The 18,597-nt window shown below is 39.3% G+C and overlaps 2 protein-coding genes across 5 annotated transcripts in view; one reads left to right on the forward strand and one right to left on the reverse strand.

Moving 5' to 3' along the window:
* LOC306770102 (growth factor receptor-bound protein 10-like) overlaps nt 1-9,847 on the forward strand; it is a 74,485-nt gene extending 64,638 nt beyond the window's left edge. For both annotated transcript variants that reach the window (XM_079258897.1, XM_079258898.1), the window contains 6 exons: nt 411-488; nt 1,562-1,678; nt 1,868-1,934; nt 2,032-2,119; nt 2,391-2,484; nt 4,515-9,847. In XM_079258897.1, the coding sequence (XP_079115023.1) occupies nt 411-488; nt 1,562-1,678; nt 1,868-1,934; nt 2,032-2,119; nt 2,391-2,484; nt 4,515-4,661 (591 nt within the window). In that variant the 3' untranslated portion in view covers nt 4,662-9,847. The remainder of the gene's footprint in view (nt 1-410; nt 489-1,561; nt 1,679-1,867; nt 1,935-2,031; nt 2,120-2,390; nt 2,485-4,514) is intronic.
* A 3,916-nt stretch (nt 9,848-13,763) lies between these two features.
* LOC306770097 (triple functional domain protein) overlaps nt 13,764-18,597 on the reverse strand; it is a 97,708-nt gene continuing 92,874 nt past the window's right edge. For all 3 annotated transcript variants that reach the window (XM_079258889.1, XM_079258891.1, XM_079258888.1), the window contains exons 58-62: nt 18,137-18,258; nt 17,978-18,056; nt 17,102-17,302; nt 16,871-17,009; nt 13,764-16,160 (exon numbers count right to left, since the gene is read on the reverse strand). In XM_079258889.1, the coding sequence (XP_079115015.1) occupies nt 15,603-16,160; nt 16,871-17,009; nt 17,102-17,302; nt 17,978-18,056; nt 18,137-18,258 (1,099 nt within the window). In that variant the 3' untranslated portion in view covers nt 13,764-15,602. The remainder of the gene's footprint in view (nt 16,161-16,870; nt 17,010-17,101; nt 17,303-17,977; nt 18,057-18,136; nt 18,259-18,597) is intronic.

Raw genomic sequence — 18,597 nt, forward strand, 5'->3', positions numbered from 1 at the left:
ACGCATAGGCAGTGATACAGAGAGAATTACAGAGAAAGGATACAAGAGGTGGAAACGTCACTTTCTCAATACTTCTCAGCTATTTGCCGATTCAATACAAAGCTGAGTTTACCCCCTTTGTAAACTCTGGTTCATATTCAACATTTTTCTCATTTACAGTAAACCTTTATCTCTAACCACACCCAAGATGGAGCATTTAAATTCTTGTTAAATCATTTGAAAAATTCTAGTGTAAAAGCAGGTATAATTTTGACCTCCCTTGTCTGAGGTTCATGATTTGAAGTTGATATGAGTTATAACAATGTGGATGCTGGAGAAATTTACTCTTGATTTAATTGAGTCCTTTTTTAAAAAAAATTATTTCGTACTTACTTCAAAGACCTAAATGACTGTTTTCCATGTCTCCACAGTACGGAATAATCCTGTATCAGAACTACAACGTGCCCCAGCAGAGGAAGTCTGCAGTCTCGCCTTTCTCTGCACCTGTGGTGAGGATCTGCTCTGACATCCTGCCTCCACTCGGCCAATATCAATCCAGAACCGAGCCATTAATTAACTGAAGGAAACCATTTCAGTTCCCGGCTGCAGTAACCCCTAACCCTCACTTCCTGCTTCCACAGGTGTCCATCCCCCAACCCCCTATTTGTGCCGTACAAAAGTAGACCCAACACGCAACATCTTATCCCCCCCGAGTAGATTTACATAATACTTATACACATACTTATACACGTATAAATGTGTGTGCACATAAACACACACAAAGCAAACAGAAACTGGTTTTCATTTGTCAACTCACAGGACAAGTGTTTCAACGTGTTTCAACAGGACAAGTGTTTCCCCTCACACCAAGAGGTGTTGGAAAATGTGTCATAAGCTCCTTAAAACAGGTCTCAACAATCTATACAAACATTATGTTCAAACATGGCAGATTTGTGCTTGGAATTGGCCTGAATGGGAACGTTGGGGGTGAAACACTGTAATATAGTGTATGATCCTAATGCCAGTAGCTGTAAAGTCAGACCTGCAGCCAAGCTGCTTCATCAGTTACCAAATAGTTCACATCAGTTTTGTGAAGCATGTTTTATAAAAGTTTACAAAAAAAGAAAAGAAAGCACAATGACACGTACTTCTTGAAGGAGCTGGAAACCTGCAGATTTTGTTGTACAAAAATGTGATAAATGAAGGTTTTCATGGAAGATTTAAAGAAAAAAATAGTTTTAAATGCATTCTTAGTTAATTTGTGAAAGTATATTCTAATTAAATCAGTTTTAGAGAGTGCAGGGTGTGTTAAAAGCTATAAATAAAGCGCAAGATCCGGATGATTCGGCGGTAAAGCCAGAAAGCCAGTAGAGGCTTGTGCTTTTCCTCACAGGAGCATTTGTGGATTGACTAAACTGGGTCTGTGTGCAGACAGGATTTGTCATGCTCCAGTGACTGTGTCTGGCTTGTTTGACCTCTGACCCTTGTCAACCCCCCTCCAATCACTACAACTCAACCCCATTTCTTGTTTGTCCCCTCCCCCACCTACCACCCTCCACCTATCCTCTCACCCTCCTAACAGCGGAGTGTATCCGAGAACTCCCTGGTTGCCATGGACTTCTCGGGACGGACCGGTCGCGTCATCGACAACCCCGTGGAGGCCCAGAGCGCCGCCCTGGAGGAGGGACAGACCTGGAGGGTGAGTAGGTGGAGCTTGAGGCCGGGTCTGCTGGATGGATTGATCTTTCAAACGAAGGAGAAAGAGGTCAAAAAAAATTTATTTCACACAACTGAACAATTTTGTGAATCAAATTGGGCGAAAATATTAAATTGAGAAAACCAGTTTATTATATGTGACGATTTTTAATATTAACCTTCATTCTTATAGAAAAGAAGCCAGCGTATGAATGTCCTGGGCAGCCCCAGCCCCCTGCATCCATCCTCTCTGAGCACAGGTACGCCCACCGAAACCCCGAACGCCACAAACAACAAAAGTTTCAAGTTGTGGCTTTGTGATTAGAAATAAAATCAAATAAAATGTTCTTTTTTCAGTGATCCACAGGACACAGGTATGGTTCCATGGTCGCATCATGAGAGAGGAAGCCCACAAAATGATCATGCAACAAGGCCAAGTAGATGGGTGAGTGGGCAAAGGTCTGGCGGCTGGTGTGAAGAATTAATCTTATGGCACTGTGTTAAAAAAACAAACAAAAAAAAACTAGCTAGCACAGATTATACTGTCAATATGAGCAAAACTGGCTGGGCTTTTTGGCTCATCAGCATCACACCTCAACCTTCTCTCAGCAGATTAAGAGAAAGAGATTTCACTTCTTTCATCGAGCATTTGAAGCACAGCCACGTGAAAATCCGAGCTGTCTAATCCTTTCTTATTCGTGTTTCCTTTTCATCAGGTTGTTCCTGCTGCGGGACAGCCAGAGTAATCCCAAGGCATTCGTGCTCACTTTGTGCCACCACCAGAAGATCAAGCACTTCCAGATCCTACCGGTCAGTCAACTTAAACAAGAAAATATAAGTCGCTGCTTCTGCTTCTGCTCGAATCCATCAAAGGAAAAATAGCTGATTCACAGATTGATGCTTTTTGGCATTGCTAGCAAAGACATTTAATTCCACCTCAGTGTTCACACAGCCTCTTATCTACATCCAAATAGTGTTTTTGTTCAAGAATACAGATGTCTTTACAGAAAAACATCTTGTAAAAATCGTTTGAAAAGATTTCTGTCAGCAAGTATCATCCAGTCAGTTAATGTCAAAGTTTGATTGGTTTTTTCTTGAAGTTTATGTCAATCTTCAGTCTTCAATTAGCTTAAAGTTCCAGTTTATCAAACGTGCAAAAGTAGTTATTTAGTAGTTAGTTTAGATGGGATCATAAAAAGTAAAGATTACAATAAAAAATCATAAGTAAACTGATATTTTATTGGTGCTTAAAGTAAAGGATCATCGTTACCATTTGCAGGTTTTTACACACATTTCATTCAAAACTATACATGTTAACGTCAATGTAGCTATATTTACATGACCATTCAAGAACAGAAGAAGAAGCAGAAGTTTGGCTCCTTAGAGAAGAAATAAATCATAATGGCAGCAGAGATGTTAAAGCTGGGGTGGGTAATCTTGTTCAGAGACATTTTACATATTTTACTCTGGATGAAGTGCTTCCTCGTCCTGATAGTAGTTTATACATTTTGTTTTCATGAACAATAAAAAGATATAGTTAGACCCCTCAGTTTACTGTAAATCTGTAAGAACAGACTAATCAAAACATTTGGGCCGGAATGAAGTTGTTCATTTCTTATATTTCATCAGCTTCTTTTCCCGGCTCCCCTCTTCCCCCTCTCACGGCTGATACCTGATAGCCACACACTGCATATAAATAGCATGTTAAGATGAAAATACACTGCAAAAACTCTGCCTTAAAAAACAAGAAAAAAAATATACAAAATTAGGTAAATGCTGCTTAAAATAAGATAAATCTGCCAACAGAACAAGAAAATTTGGCTTGTCAAGACTTCCCAAAACTAGTAAAAAATACTCTTAAAATAAGAGTATTTTTTACTCTTAAATAAGAGTAAAATATCTTACCTTTAAAAAAAAAAAAAAAAGCATGTGTGTACTCAATTTAAGATTTTTAATCTTACTTAGATTCAGTTTTTGCAGTGTACAAAGTAGTGAAGAGGAAACTCGGAAGGCAAACATGTCTGAAAATGCAGGTAGGATTTCCCGACCTGGCTCTGTTTATTTGCCTCTTCCTGCTAAACAGCCGAGAAAGAGAAAATCATTGGTGGAAAAAGCTGCGAACTAAAGAAGCACTCGGAGAGCGCAAACGTCCCCTACGGCCTTTAAAAATTTGCTGGATCCAAACGGTGATCTGCATCACCACCAAAATTAAATCAGGTCTTCCTTTTTACATTTCCAACAACTCGTGAAAATTTAATTAAAATCCATCCATATCTTTTTGAGTTCTCTTGAACACAAACAGATAAACGCCGGTAAAAAATGTAACGGTAAGAAAAAAGCCTCAGATCACGCAAGAAGCAAAACCAGAGGGGGAAGAGCCAAGACAGGGCGCCACTTTGAGATCTTGCTAGCTCCCCAACATTACCTACCTCATTTTTTAGTAAAACCAGATAGGTCTTTGCAAGAAGGTGCAACAGATCATACTGAATGCGACAGAGGCCGTTATCCATTTCCAACAAGAGTTTTTTTCACGTGGATGTGATACTCTGGTTTCTGACCACAATAACTGATCTTTTTAAGTTTAAGGGAACTGAAATGCACACATCTCAGGAGTCTCAGTTACATCTTTTCAGGCTCCAAGCTTCTAGCTTTTTGCTTAAACAAAGACAAAAAGATTATTTTGCATTCTCATCTGCGTGTTGGAGGGTTTTCAACCACCGTTCCTGCTAGCATGGCTTCTCTTCTCTGACTGATGCAGAAATTAAACTTTGGTAAAAACTTCTCACATTGGTCTGGCTGTGTGGTGGCTAACTGTTGTCTTTCCTTCTGCTGGCTGGAAGTGTGAGGAGGATGGTCAGGTGTTCTTCAGCCTCGATGACGGCGCCACCAAGTTCACAGACCTGATCCACCTGGTGGAGTTCTACCAGCTCAACAGAGGAGTGCTGCCCTGCAAGCTCAAACATCCCTGTACCGCTGTGGCCTTGTGACACTCCACCCCACCCAACACCAACCCCTTTTTTTGCACACCTCCCTCCCCAAGACACCCCCCACCACCACCTTCCACCAACCCCCCATAGCCCGTCCCTCTCAGACACAGTGGGGTTGAGAAGATAAGTAACGCCATGTTTTGAGGATGTGGCCTTGGAGGTTTGATGTCGAGAGCACGCCGCGCTTTTCTCCACCTTGTCGCCGTTTGGATGTTTGAAGGAGAACTGGTAGGACCGTCCAGATGTTGCAGATTGTGAGCTCGGCGTTCACTCAACTCTCATGATGTCGCGGAGAAACATTGTATGTAGTGAAAACATACCAACGCTGTAGAAACATCTTTACAGCAGGATTTGCTTGTCTTTTGGATTTATCCCTCTGTGTTCATGATCCTACAACCCCACCAGTCCCCTCCCCCAATCCCCCCATCTTCCAGGCCTGATAAGCTGTGGTGCCCGCCCCACCCTCACCTATGAGGCGGGCAGGGGGCGCCACCCTCTGACTTCCTCATTGATCATCAGGGATGGACGGGAATCTCTCTGGGTCCTATCAAACTTGATCTAGGAGTTTCTCAACCTGTGCAGTCCAGTCTGGATAAGCTGACACCCTGTCCCTCCCTCCGACAACCTAGCTGGCTTGACGTGATGTCTCTGCCACGTCCTGACCGACGGTCGCTTGGTGCAACCCCGATTACTCCTCCACACAAGCTCAGAGAACATTTTGGGAGAGAGGAAAGAATAAGTAGAGGCAAGATTAGCAAAGCAGTGGCGAGGGTTTGCTGAAAGGACAGAGGAATGTTTATCAGGAAGGCTGTAACAAGCCTCTCTTGTAGAGTTGATTACTTGATGTCATTTTATTGCTGTTTTATTACTGTTGATTCAATGCAGAACTAGTTTTGCACTCCCGGGGCGGACAGACTAGAGCTCTTTAGCTACATGAAGCTGCCTCCTCTTCCTCCTTCACTCTCCTTCTGAAAAGCATGCATGTGAAAATCCACCAGCTGATTGGATTACAGTGTGGGAGCACTGGGAGTTGCAGCTGATTATGCAGTGCTTTTCAGAAAGGTTTAGAAACATCTCAGATTTCTGTGTGGCTCATATCAACAATGCTACACAACCAAAAAAAATGAACAAATGTACTTTTAAACCAGCTGCAGCGCCTCAAGATTGTGAGGAAGAGGAGGAAAACTGTGTGATAGACTCCTGAAAAGTTTGTCCACCCCCAAGCTTCTACCATTTCAATTATTGTTTTTTGTTTTTTGTTTTTTTTTAATCGAAAGGGTTTTATTTGTTGGTGAATTTGTCTTTGAATGTTGTTTTCTTTTCCTAAGTCTGATCTGAGTTCAGTGCTTGCACATTTAATCATCCTGACTTTAGGTTGGAGCTGTCAAGTTTGGATTCTGACCACTGTTCCCTCGTACAAAGCAACAAAAGCACTCTCATAACTTTTTTATTTTAATTATAAATATAGAACTTGAAATGTGAGCTCAGTTGATGCGTAAACAGTCAACTGAGCTTCACTCGCCTTAAGTGAAAATTGTGAGCCTTGTGTATGAAATTGAAGAAACTATCTTAAAATGCACACAGTTGCATTTGGGATTTTGAGATGATGGAATGACATCGATGTGAACCATTATGTTTGAAGGAGGGTCCAAGATTTTGGGAAATAATCTCATTTGTTTTCTTATACCACTTTTATAGGTGTATCTGTATGCTAAATATGAAGCTACCAAAATTAGAGCCGAAAGAATGAATTAATCCTTTATCAAGGGGTTGAAATCATAAAAATCATTGCTAAATTAATGGGAAAAAAAGCCATGCCAATTTTTTTTCTTCTAACAAATTTACCACTTAATTTATCAAAGAAGCTCCAACATATTTTGTTGTTTACTACTTTAATCATGGAAAATTTTATTTATTTATTTTTCTTCTTTGTATACCCCCCTTCTCCTTTGAATCTGTAATTTTTCTTGGTTATATTAGGCCTAATAAACAAGCTATGCTATAAGCTATAGCTATGCTATGGTGATTTAAACTATGCTAACTTCAGCTATGCTGAGCAAAGAACGGCTAAGCTAAAGTAAGCTAAGCTAAACTACACTAACCTATGCTGAGGGAAGCTAAGCTAAAGCTAGCTGGCTGTTGGCTGTACAGCAGCTTCATATTTACCACACAGACGACAAACCTGCCTTGAGTCTTGAACTTAAGTGTTATTTTCAACATTTGTATGTTGGGTTGCCACACAGTGTCAAATGAACTTAAGACAGGACAAGATGGTGGTGTCTACCAAACCGCTTATTTTACTTTCAGCAAATATTTTTCAAACTACATAACTTTGTTAAGAATGGAAAAAAAAAAGAAAAAGAAGTAAAAACACTTTGAACATAATTTGAGAAACGGTGGAGCAATATTGCATCAGGGTTTAATGTAATACCATGTCCTTATCTATCCAACAGCTTTAGGGAGTTATCATTTAGTGTGCGTGCTTAAACATCAGTGGTGACAGTGTCACACAGTTGAGCACCAAGGGCTTTTTTTTCCTTGAAACTTGACTTTAACAGCCATTTTACAACTTTCATGTGTAAATAAACCCATCAGACAGAGGGAGACGTAGTCATTGTGCGCTTAGGTTGCATTTTCAGTAGTACCACTGTTAGAATTGCTTAATTGCCCTGTTGAATACAAAATGAATCAGTCAATAGTATGAGCAACTTAAGATTGTTTTTTTTCTCATAGCAAAAATGCCAAATATTTGATTTCCACTTCACAGTTATAATTATTTGCTTCTTTGTTCCTTTTAAAATTATAGTGAATATCTGGGTTTAAATTTAATTTTGGACTACATAATCAATGGCTGTTTCTGCTATGTAATAAGTAATAAAGGCCAGTTTTCATCCATTTTAGCCCCTGCAATATGCAATTTTTTGGTATTCTAATTCAAGCACAGGGGCAGGTATAAGTATGTTTGATTCACTTCTGGTCCATTGACATATACTTCCCAGCAAAAGGCAAATGGGTGCATATCTTTTAAATAAGAGTGAAAAAGAAAACTAAAATGAGGCTGAGACTAAAAACAAAATGCACAAATGAAGTTGTAACGAAACAGAAAATTCAAGGGGAGAAAAGAAAAATTATGAAATGAAAATTAAGGAAAAAAACCGAGAAAAAAGTGATGAAAAGGATTAGACTATCATAATAAAATGTAGCATGCTTGTGTAATTTAATTGTATGTACTGTTTTTTTATTTTATTTTGTTTACTTGTATTTTGTTTGATAATTATGACAAATTAAGCCCCCTAGTGGTGACATTGAAAGAAAATCAAACACTGTAGCAGAGTCACTAAAAATGAGTTTAAATAGAAACGGCACATAGAAAAAAAAAGTGATGGAGTTAGTGCTACTACTTTCAGATGCTATGAAAACAAAAAAAATCCAATGAAAGTGGCTTTAGGGTGATCTAAGGTGATTTTCTTTTCTTTTAAATGTTCAAACTTTGGCCATGACAGTGTCTCCACATAGGAATATAAGTCACTTGTACTTTCTAACAAAATTCTCTCCAAGTATGATCATTGACATGACTGTATGGTCACCGCTGAACTAACTGCACAACTTCACATTCTCACCAGCTCTTCACTCCACCAGTCAGGCCTTACTGGTCAGACTGGACTTGCTACCAGAATGGGAAAATGCTTGAAATACCCCACCCCACCCGTGTCCAGCCTTTAAGCTACAACCCTGTTGTGAATTTGCGTGTTTGTTTTTTGGCTAGACTGTTATATATTCCCCTTTTAGAGACAGTATGAGGAACACTGCGTGCCGGTTGGGTTAAGTCATGTGAGGCTGTGGATGTAGAGCAGACTGGAGTTCAGGCAGGAGGTTTCTCCCAACATTCCCAGTCCTCTGCTGAGTTTGTTAAATGTCTTTTAGACAGGGAGCCATGCCGCTCTTGGTCAGCGGGGACAGATCGCCATCCTTTATTCCACCCTCCCCTTTTAATCACTGTACTCCAATGCAATCCTTTACACAAGTTCAGCTATTTGAATAAGCCAGAGTAAAATATCATCTGTTTTCTAAATATGTGAAGCTTTGGAGAAGTAGATCTAACACTGTACCTAGGTCACAGATCACTATGTATGGGGTGTTATGCTTTTGCTCATAATACCATATAAAATTAATGATTTATTTTGTCCTTTTCTCATTATTTGATTGTGTGTATGTTGACATTTTTGTGCTTTTTTTTTTTTTTTTTTTTTTTTTTTTGGTTTACCATAAAAGAAACCTTTCATATAAATATATATAAATATATCTATAAAAAGAATATACCACAGTATTAAATTAAACCGTTCAGATCAAACTGGATTTTTGGGACGTGTCAAATTTCTGAACATAATTTGTGTGTATAAGCTGACAGGCTGTAAGAGTCTTCAACTCCGCCAGCATCCGATTTTAACACCGTTTGTTTTTGGGGGGGAGAAAAAAAAAAAATCTCACATCTTTAATATCCTATCTGCGCATTTCTGGTTCATTTACTTTTTCCTTTAAGAAAACACTCCAGTAAAAGTTTGGTTATAATTTTCTACATCTAACAGCAGTGGCTTTTCTAGTTAAAACACACACACACACACACACACACACACACACACACACACACACACACACACACACACACACACACACACACACACACACATACACAACCTCACATGGATGCTCTAAATCATAACCCTTGGGGATATTCGTTGTAGCTTTTATATACTTTCATCACAAGTAGTGCAGTTATATGCTGTAGCTCAAGAGGATTGTGCATTTATTTATGTCCATATACTTTTTTATTTTAATATGCATACTTTTTTTTAAATTCCTTTTATTTTTCTTAAGTCTTGCAGGTGCCTCTTTCTAAATAGTAACAAGTCCTTAATTGCCATCCGTCCATCCATTGCGTTCATTTGGCTGTGACTGTGAAATGTAATGTTACTGGAACTAACTCCTAATGTCAGGACAACATGGCATACGTGTCCCGTTGTGTTTGGTGACTTGCAGTGCTGGAGAAAACAAAACTAACAGGTAGTTGTTTTACTGTTGGGTTGACGTCATCGTGAACTGAAGTCAAACATTTCAGGGAAAGAAAAAGAGCAAATGAACTGTAATAATTCTTTCACATAAGCCCACTGTGCTTTGCTTCATTTTCTCTGTGGCTCCTGGATCTACATTGTATCCTGTTCAGGTATTTTTGTACAAATAAGGGACTGATATATTCTCTGTTTATTGGAAATTAGAATAAAGACAATGTTGCTATAAACCAAATATGACTGAGATACTGCTTTCTTTTTGTCCCTTTACTATATAAATAAATAAATGAGCTGAAGTGTTGTTAACCTAACTATTATATTTTAGACCTGAATTAAACATTCGAACAACATGATAAAACCTTATAACTAAGAAGATTTTTTTTCTGTTTGGTTTGTTTTTCCAGTAGCTGTTACTAAATCAACATAAAAAATAAACATGTTCTATTTTAACTTAACTTTCACAAAACTTTTAAGCATTTGATCAGTAGGTTAGAGAAATGAAACCTTATTTAACATATTCTTCCACACCTGTCTGCATTAATTGATTAAATATTTTCACCTGGAAATGAAACAAGGGCTGGATGCTAGGCTAGCTGGCAAACGGCATGCAAAGCTTTCAAGCACTTCATTCTCCATTACCATAAAAATATTCAATTTTTAATGTTAAAACTAGTTTTATTTTTAAAATGGAATAGTTTTAAAGCAACACTTTTGTCGGCTGCAAGAACATTAGCTAAACAGAACCATAGCGTAGCTGTGACTGATTAGCTTTAGCTGCTCTAAGTTATAAGACTTTTGATTCATAAAACGCTTGTAGTGGCTTTAAAGTACTGTGTTCTGTTAAAAACTCATTTCAAAAGTACTGACACCAGCAGTGGTAAATTTAGTTGACTAATTTATGCAACGTTTGGTTTTGGTTTCAATCCTGGAAATGCTACATTGATAATGTAGTGTGTGTCACTATCTTCACTTTTATTACATAATCAAGCCTAAACAACTTTCTATTTTCCATCTGACTGCTGCGGGGTTGTGTATTAGCATTGCAGTTATGTTGTGTGTCCTGAATTTCCTCCTAATTATTTGACTCCCTGGATCTATGTTTAATGCTAAATGGAGAAAATAGCTTTCCAGTGACCTTTGTGGTAGAGACAATACCAAAACATACGTTGTGTTTGCTGCAACTTATGAGATCCACAACAGCCATTAGAAATATTGCAATACATCTTGAAAAGTTTACGTTTGTTAGAATACATTCAGAAGAAAACCCTGAACTGAATCAGGCTTTACATGGAACATGTCATTTACACAAGTTAATGCAGTCTCCCTAACATTACCTAAGGCCCTGCCTAGTATTTGAGCTTATAAGGAGAAATTTTAGTCGTTTGGTAATGAAAATATAAATTTAGGATAGTCTTATACGGCATTTCTGATTCAGGGGGATGTACAAGATTGAATCGATTAGTGTCATGACGAGTCTGGAGAAACGCACAAGTTTTTTTTTAAGACATTAAGGCAAAGATTCCTTCGTTTGACGAGGCATGAGAAAAATTCACAAATTTGGAATAAAATAGATGAATTAATCGTTTTTAAAAAGGTGAGAAAACCCTTTTTTTTTATCAGTTAACTTATATATATATAATCATTTTGTTAAATCAAATTTATAGAGAAATTCAGCTGAAGGCTGCAACAAACAACGGTATTAGGAATAAAAAAAAAAGAAATGTAATATTAACATCTTGTGAAAGTACAATGTTCAGATGGACAAAAACTATTAGAATGGCCATAACAAGCAAACATCCTGCATTTAAAGTGCATTTAAACAGAAATAGGCTACAGAATACTACCACTAAACTACACTAAAGTAAAAAATAGGCTGCTTGTGTTACGTGATAACTGTATATAATTTTCTTTATAACAGAGCATATTAGTTTTTTGTTTTATTTTGGTAATATAGCCTAACGACAATAAAAATGGGATTAATTGGGCTAAACTCTGGTGATCTTCGACATTTTACAACAGGCGTTTTAGTTTGTGTTCCAGTAAGTGTCCCAAGAAGCATGTCCAGTTTCCCCAAACACCAAACCATGACCAAACTAAATGGAACACAGCCATCATTAAGGCCTTTAATTACACTTGTGCTCCATGTTGTTTTTTTTTTTATTATTTGATGTAGCTTTGTTTGTTTCATCATGTAAAGTGCGTGATATTTTTATGTGACAAACTGGCTCTTTTTTTTATGTTAAATTATTAATAAAATCCAACAACTCAGCAGTACTGTTAGCTCCCTCTTCATAAATTGTGGAGTTAAAGGTGGAAATGATCCGCATGCTCTTTGTTTTACAGAGGTAAGTCTTCACCTGTGGCCATTTCTGACAGCACTAAGGATGCTGTGAGCACTGGTTCTCTACATTTAGCTAAAGCGTTATGCAACACAGCTTCATGTTTAGCTAATTATGCAAAAGTTCCTCTTGTGAGACAGTTAGGAAATTAAGTTCTATGTCATTTTCTCTTCATGTTTTTGTGTACTACCTGTAACTTAGAAGAATGTGAAGCATCTTGTAGTTTCTTTCTCAGCTATGTGGAAAGCAGAGGATGATTCCACCTCCTGTTGTCCAGGTGTCCTGTGGAGGATGGCTTCCCAGGTGTGTGAGGGACGAGGTATAAACTTCTTTATCCCTGTAGACATGGCCTGTCTCTATCAGTGGTATTTATTGCTTTCTGAAAGGTAACTATTCTGTTTCACTGGAAGCAGCTCTGATCTGATTTAGTGCCACGGATGCAGATATCTGGAAGCTGTCGAATGTTATTTGTAGTGAAGGAGGAAATGGGAGTGAATTAGGAGATTTCAACCATTCACACCCACATTTAAAGCCTTTTGTCCTGTGAGCAAATGCAAAAGCTCTTTGTTCATCTTTTTATCTGTTAACTGAGGGTTTGTGACGCAAATGCTCTTGCTAGGAGTTTAAACCACTCGATTGCGGTCTCCAGGGATCCTCAAACCTGGTCCTTGATGGCCGGTGTCCTGCAGGTTTTCTAAGTGTCCTTGCTGCAACACACCTGACTCACACGTCTAACAAATCTATGAAAGTCCCATGAGAATATATATATATATATATATATATACATATATATATATGTGTATATATGTATATATATGTATATATGTGTATATATGTATATATGTATGTATATATATGTATATATATATATATGTATTAATATATATATATATGTATTAATATGTATATATATATATATATATATATATATATATATATATATATATACTAGAAAAGCTGGTTTATTTTGAACCAGAACCTTTAAAACCTGTTAACGTCAGCCTGGAAGACATTTACGGTTTTACAGATTCACTGTATCATGAGATCTCCTTCATCCCACTTCTAAGTGGAAAAAAAACATCCGAACACCTCAGAAGATTTCAACAGATGATGAATTTACTTGTTTAAGCTTCATCTCTCAATAACACCACATACATGCCGTCGTCCCTGACTCTGACCTAAAGTTGCTCCAAAAAACCAAAATCACTAAATTAAGACAAGTTCTGTTTTTTTCTGCAGAAAATGAACCACTGAGGAGATTTATTGTCTTGTTAAAAATATTGTTGGCCTTATCTACTCGAAGCCTAAAATCATGACAAACATTTATTGCTTAAGATAAAATTATGCAGCGCTGTGACTCCCAGTTTAACTCCCAGTCAGAGGCAATTACCAGAGGAAAATGTGTCACGTTGATAAATGAAATTTAGGATAAAAAGTTTCATATTTTGACTGAAAAAGAAAATCTAATCTAGTATTGTAGAGCGTAAAAGTGTTTTCCTGGAGGTCACAAACATTTACTGAATGACTGTCCTCTAAATCTGCATCTTTATCTTTACAGTAGATTAGATTAGAAGTACCGTACTTTACTGCCCCACCAAGGCAGGTCATTTATCTTTGCTCTCACCAATAGTAAGAAACTGTTAAATGAAGAGAAAAGAGAATTTAAAGAAGTCAAGCAGCTTATGTGTTCATGATGTTTTAATTTTCAAATGACTGATGGCAAAATGAGACTATTTACAGGAGAAAATATGTATGATCTGTACACAGAAATATACATGCAAAGATTAAAAAACACAAAACAAAAAAAAAAACAACGTAGCAAATGTGTAGTTTATCAAATAAAACAAACAAATACAATAAAAGACAAAACAATGAAGAGGGGGAGGGGGTAAAAAACCCTAAACTGAGGTAACAAATCAAAGTTTCCTTGTTTTGAAATGGCCTGAACAAAACTTTCTAAATAAATAAAACGCTACCGTGGGGTGGGAAGATTTTTGTATTAAGACATCCTGACGTCACACTCCATGTCTGTTTTCACTAAAACCGCCTTGTTTGTTTTTTTGCACATCTGAATCGTTTTTTAGGGTTTTGTCTTTTTTTTTTTTTTTTTAAATAGAGTAATTTCTGGAAGAGATAATTTGGCAACAATTACCTGTACATAAAGTTAGAACACTGTTTTGTAAATAAAATCTTGCGTCCAACTTGATCTAAACTGTGAATTACAGGATTATTTTAGTCGTCCTGCCTCTTCAGAAAGACAACTACGTTTTCCTAACAAGTGTTTTTACTTTTGTAAACAATCATTTCACATGGTCATTGATTATCTAACTCAAGTGAAAACATAGCAACAATAAAACCTTTTTTTATTAAGTACTATAAAGCTAGAGCAACTTTGGTGTACCAATACTACAGAGGCATACAGTACAAAAAGAGTTAAATTACTTTTTGATCAAACCATGATTGTAGATTCTGACCCTAACGTGGCCCGGTAGTCGAAACACTCAAGGATCAAATAAACACAAACTACCAGCAGTGCTTGCAGTACCAAGTACATGCTTTTCTCTAGATTTATTACAGATACGACAGCTGTCTTCATAAATAGTTGCATAAAATGTTAAAGCCGCAACATTGCACATGATAATCAAACATAACATACAATGAGTGCATTTACAGTCATTTCTCCTCCTCGGCCGCCACATTCACTCATCTGATTGGCCGTCACTGCCGTCCGAAAGCACAAGTCTGGTGTGAATGTGAGGAGACGGAAGGCAGAAGTCTATATACAAAGTAAGGCTTAAACATGTCATATCTGCGCAACACGGGTTTTGTTCTATGGAAAGCAAAGGATGGACGTCTGTTCCTTCTCAGGTTGGACAGTTCAGCATCGTTACACTCAAGATGGTTATCATGGTGTCTTAGATCCTGGTCAGGTTTTTAAGCACAGCCATTATAAAGCTCAATCAGAGTCCAAACGTAGCGCAGCAGCTTTCCATTTTCTGTGGGTTTTTTTTTAAACTTGCAAACAGACGGTATTTTTCTATACATTGTTTCTATAAGAAAGATCTGCTCGTCTGAAGTATCAGAGTTGCAGTTTTAGTGTAAAAGAGCAAAGACGGGCAACGTCTGTGCCCCGACCGTAGCATTATCACAAGCGCTGCTGGCGTCGCGGCGACGTCGAGGCTTGATCGAACGGCTCCTCTGATCAGCTTCGACTTTCAAAGGAAAATAAGTTACTTCATAATATGTTTTAAAGATTTTTCATTTGTTCACTTGACTATAAAATGTGTTTTGAGTTTTAACCAGCGAGCAGCAGTAGACGAGGACATCGGTTAGTTTCTGTGGCGAAAGGCCCGGTTTGCTAACGGGACTCCAGGATTTCATCGAGCTTCGTGAAGGAGGATAAGATCAGCGTTCATTTTATTTCCTATTTTATTAAAACATCCTGACAATCGTAAACCTGCGGTTCCTAACAGCAGCACCAGCGTCTGTCTTGTTTTCATGAGGAGGTTGGTGAGGCAGTAGAGGCAAAGATGTGTTCAAACTCGAGACTGAAGGCGACTTTGAATGAAGCTTCTTACTCCCCCGATGGGCCGAGCATCAGTCTGGTGTTTCCTCCTGTCTAGGAAAGAAATGAGGCGCGACGTGTCCAGGCAGCTCTCCGCTCGGGCTCGGCCTTCACCCTGGCCAGCCTGCAGCCACGGCTCCTGGAGGCAGAGCCCAGCCGGAGGTCTCCTGCCCGGGTCGGTCTTTAGAAGCAGGCAGACAAAGTCCCGAGCCGCCTGGCTGACGCCCTGGAAGTAGTCTGCGGGGAAGCTGAAATCCAGCCTGCAGATGTTCAAGCAGGTCTCCTCTGCGCTCTCGTCGAGGAAAGGAGAAGCGCCGCTCAGCAGCACGTAAGTCACCACGCCCAGACTCCACAGGTCAGAGGTCAGCGACACCGGCTCTCCCAGGACCAACTCTGGAGACGCAAACTCGGGGTTGCCCAGCAACGGGTGAACGTAGTGGGCGCTGTTGAGCTGGACGGCATCGCCGAAGTCTGTCAGTTTGACTGTCGGCTGGCCGCCGCTGTTGTGGGCAACCAGCAGGTTCTCAGGCTGGAAGAAGAGCGAAGGAGAAGATCAGCACACAGCAAGACCTGCTCTGATCTTTCACCCTGCAGATCGGGTTAATCCTTCTGTTTTAAACCCCCGCCACCGACAAACTTCAGGTGTGGTTTGTTGGAGTCGCAGAGAAGTCCTCGCATCCATCTACTGACGGAGGAGGAACCGTGACCACAGGTGTCCAAATCCAGTCCTCAAGGGCCGGTATCCTGCAGGTGTTTGTTGTCTCCCTGCTCCAACACACCTGACTGAAATGAATGAACTAAAAGCCGCTGGATCCATTTGATCTGAACCAGCTGTGTTTGTAGAGGGAAAGCGGCCCTCGAGGACTGGAGTTTGACGCCCCTGCACAGATACAAGATCTCACTTGTCCAGTTTCAGCCCCGTTTCCTCCCTCCTGCATCCTTCTGCTCCTAACCCAGAACCCAAAAACTGTCTGATGTGGGAAAATATGGCGGCAGGTGTTCCCGCTAGCGGAAGCTTTAATCCCACACCACAAGCCTGGAAATGACAACTAAACATCTAGTTTCACACGACAATATAAATCTCATCTGAAAGACATGATTCAAGCTGCGTCTCGTCATCAGTGACTTTATCCTGGTTCTTTGTAAAATGTTAAAAGTTCCTACAAAAAATGATGCTTTTAACATGAATTTATATAGTAAGTCAACAGGTTTACTGCAAATACTGTTTCAGGTACTTACTTTTACATCCAGATGTACTATTCTGCAGTTGTGCAAGTACTGTAGAGCTTCTAAAATATGACGCAGGTATCCCACCACCTTCTCTTCTGTCAGATTCCCCCAGCTCACGATGTAGTCCAGCAGACGACCCTGATCGGCCCTGAAACACAACAGAAACATCAGACGGGAGATCTGGAGTGTGTGTAAAGATTAATTAATAAAAAAGAAAGGAGGTTAATGCTGCGTGCTTACATCTCCAGGACTAGGACGTAGCTGCTGGGGGTCTCGTACGTGTCTATCAGACTCACTATGTGGGGGTGTTGGAGTCTCTGGAGCAGACTGAGCTCCTGCGTCACTCGGTTTCTTCTCATGAGCTTCTTGTTTACCTGTTTAACAGCGACTGTACGTTTGGTGCCTCTGTGGTCACAGCGCTTTACCACAGAGAAACGACCCCTGATGAGAAGAAACACGCCGGTTTGTGTCACGCAGCTAAAGTTGCATCGGTATCCCTAAATATCTGAAATCTGCTTAAGATTGTGTGTTTGATGCTCCTGCATACTTTGTGTTATTTAACAGGCAAACTGATCACTGATCAACCACAGCATGAACCTTAAAGGTGGAGTATGTAAAATTTTCAATATTTTCAAAAATAAACTAATAAAATAATTACAATCATAATTAGATAGATTTTTTTAAACATGTAGGTTCCAGTCTGTCCATATTTGATGTGTTATTAAATTACAAGTTTAATTAATGACAAATGACAAAAAGCACTTTTTTTTTTACTGGTAGGAAAACATTTAAGAAGGGTCTTTGTCATGAATTAAACTTGTAATTTAATAACACATTAAATATAGACAGACTGGAACCTACATGTTAAAAAAAACTATTTAATTATGATTGTAGTTATTTTATTAGTTAATTTATTTTTGAAAATATTGAAAAATCTTACATACTCCACCTTTAATGTGGGTCAGCATTGTCCAGGCCTGTAAACTAACCGAAGTCCTGATCGGATCGAGCCAGAGAGGCAATAAAACACGATCCAAACGGACTGAGGCCTGATTCTCAGCTGAGGGACATTTCTGCGGCTGATCAGTCCACTGGGAATACATTTGAGTCTGTTACCTCCCCAGTTCAACCACTTCAGTGTAGTGAGACTCAAAGTTGTCCTTCCAGCTCACTCGGACTCCATCAGCGGAGACGGCTAAAAACGAGACAAAGCAATGCTCATCAGCAGGTCCGTCTAACAGCTGACGGCCTCTACTCCAGTGTCTGTATTCTTACCCAGCACTCTGAGGCTCGCAGACGACGCCGCGCTGCCCAGCTCATTGGTAGCCACACAGGTGTAAATGCCGTCATCCTCAGAACCTGTGCCGATTATCCGCAGCGTAGCTTCACCCGTATCACTGAAACACACACACGTTGATTTATTTCTGCTCCCAACATGAGACCTTTTCGCACACGTTCAGCTTTTTCACCTTTGATTTTGCCGCTTTCACAACCAAACGCCGCTAATCTGACTGCTTCAACCAAACTAAGGCTACTTTCACACTGCAGGGCTTGCTGCTCATATCGGATGTTTTTGTGAAATCCAAAATTTTTGAAAGTCCGTTCACATTTCCAATCAAATGTGACTTGTATGTGATCTGCTGTATGAACCTCATTCGCACCAGAAGCGTCCCGCATGCGTAGAAGACACGGCGATGTGCAGTGAGCGTGTGACGTCTTTGTGTTTGCAGAAGTAA

Source organism: Telmatherina bonti (genome assembly GCF_933228915.1).
Source record: "Telmatherina bonti genome assembly, chromosome: 19".
NCBI classification, from domain to species: domain Eukaryota; kingdom Metazoa; phylum Chordata; class Actinopteri; order Atheriniformes; family Telmatherinidae; genus Telmatherina; species Telmatherina bonti.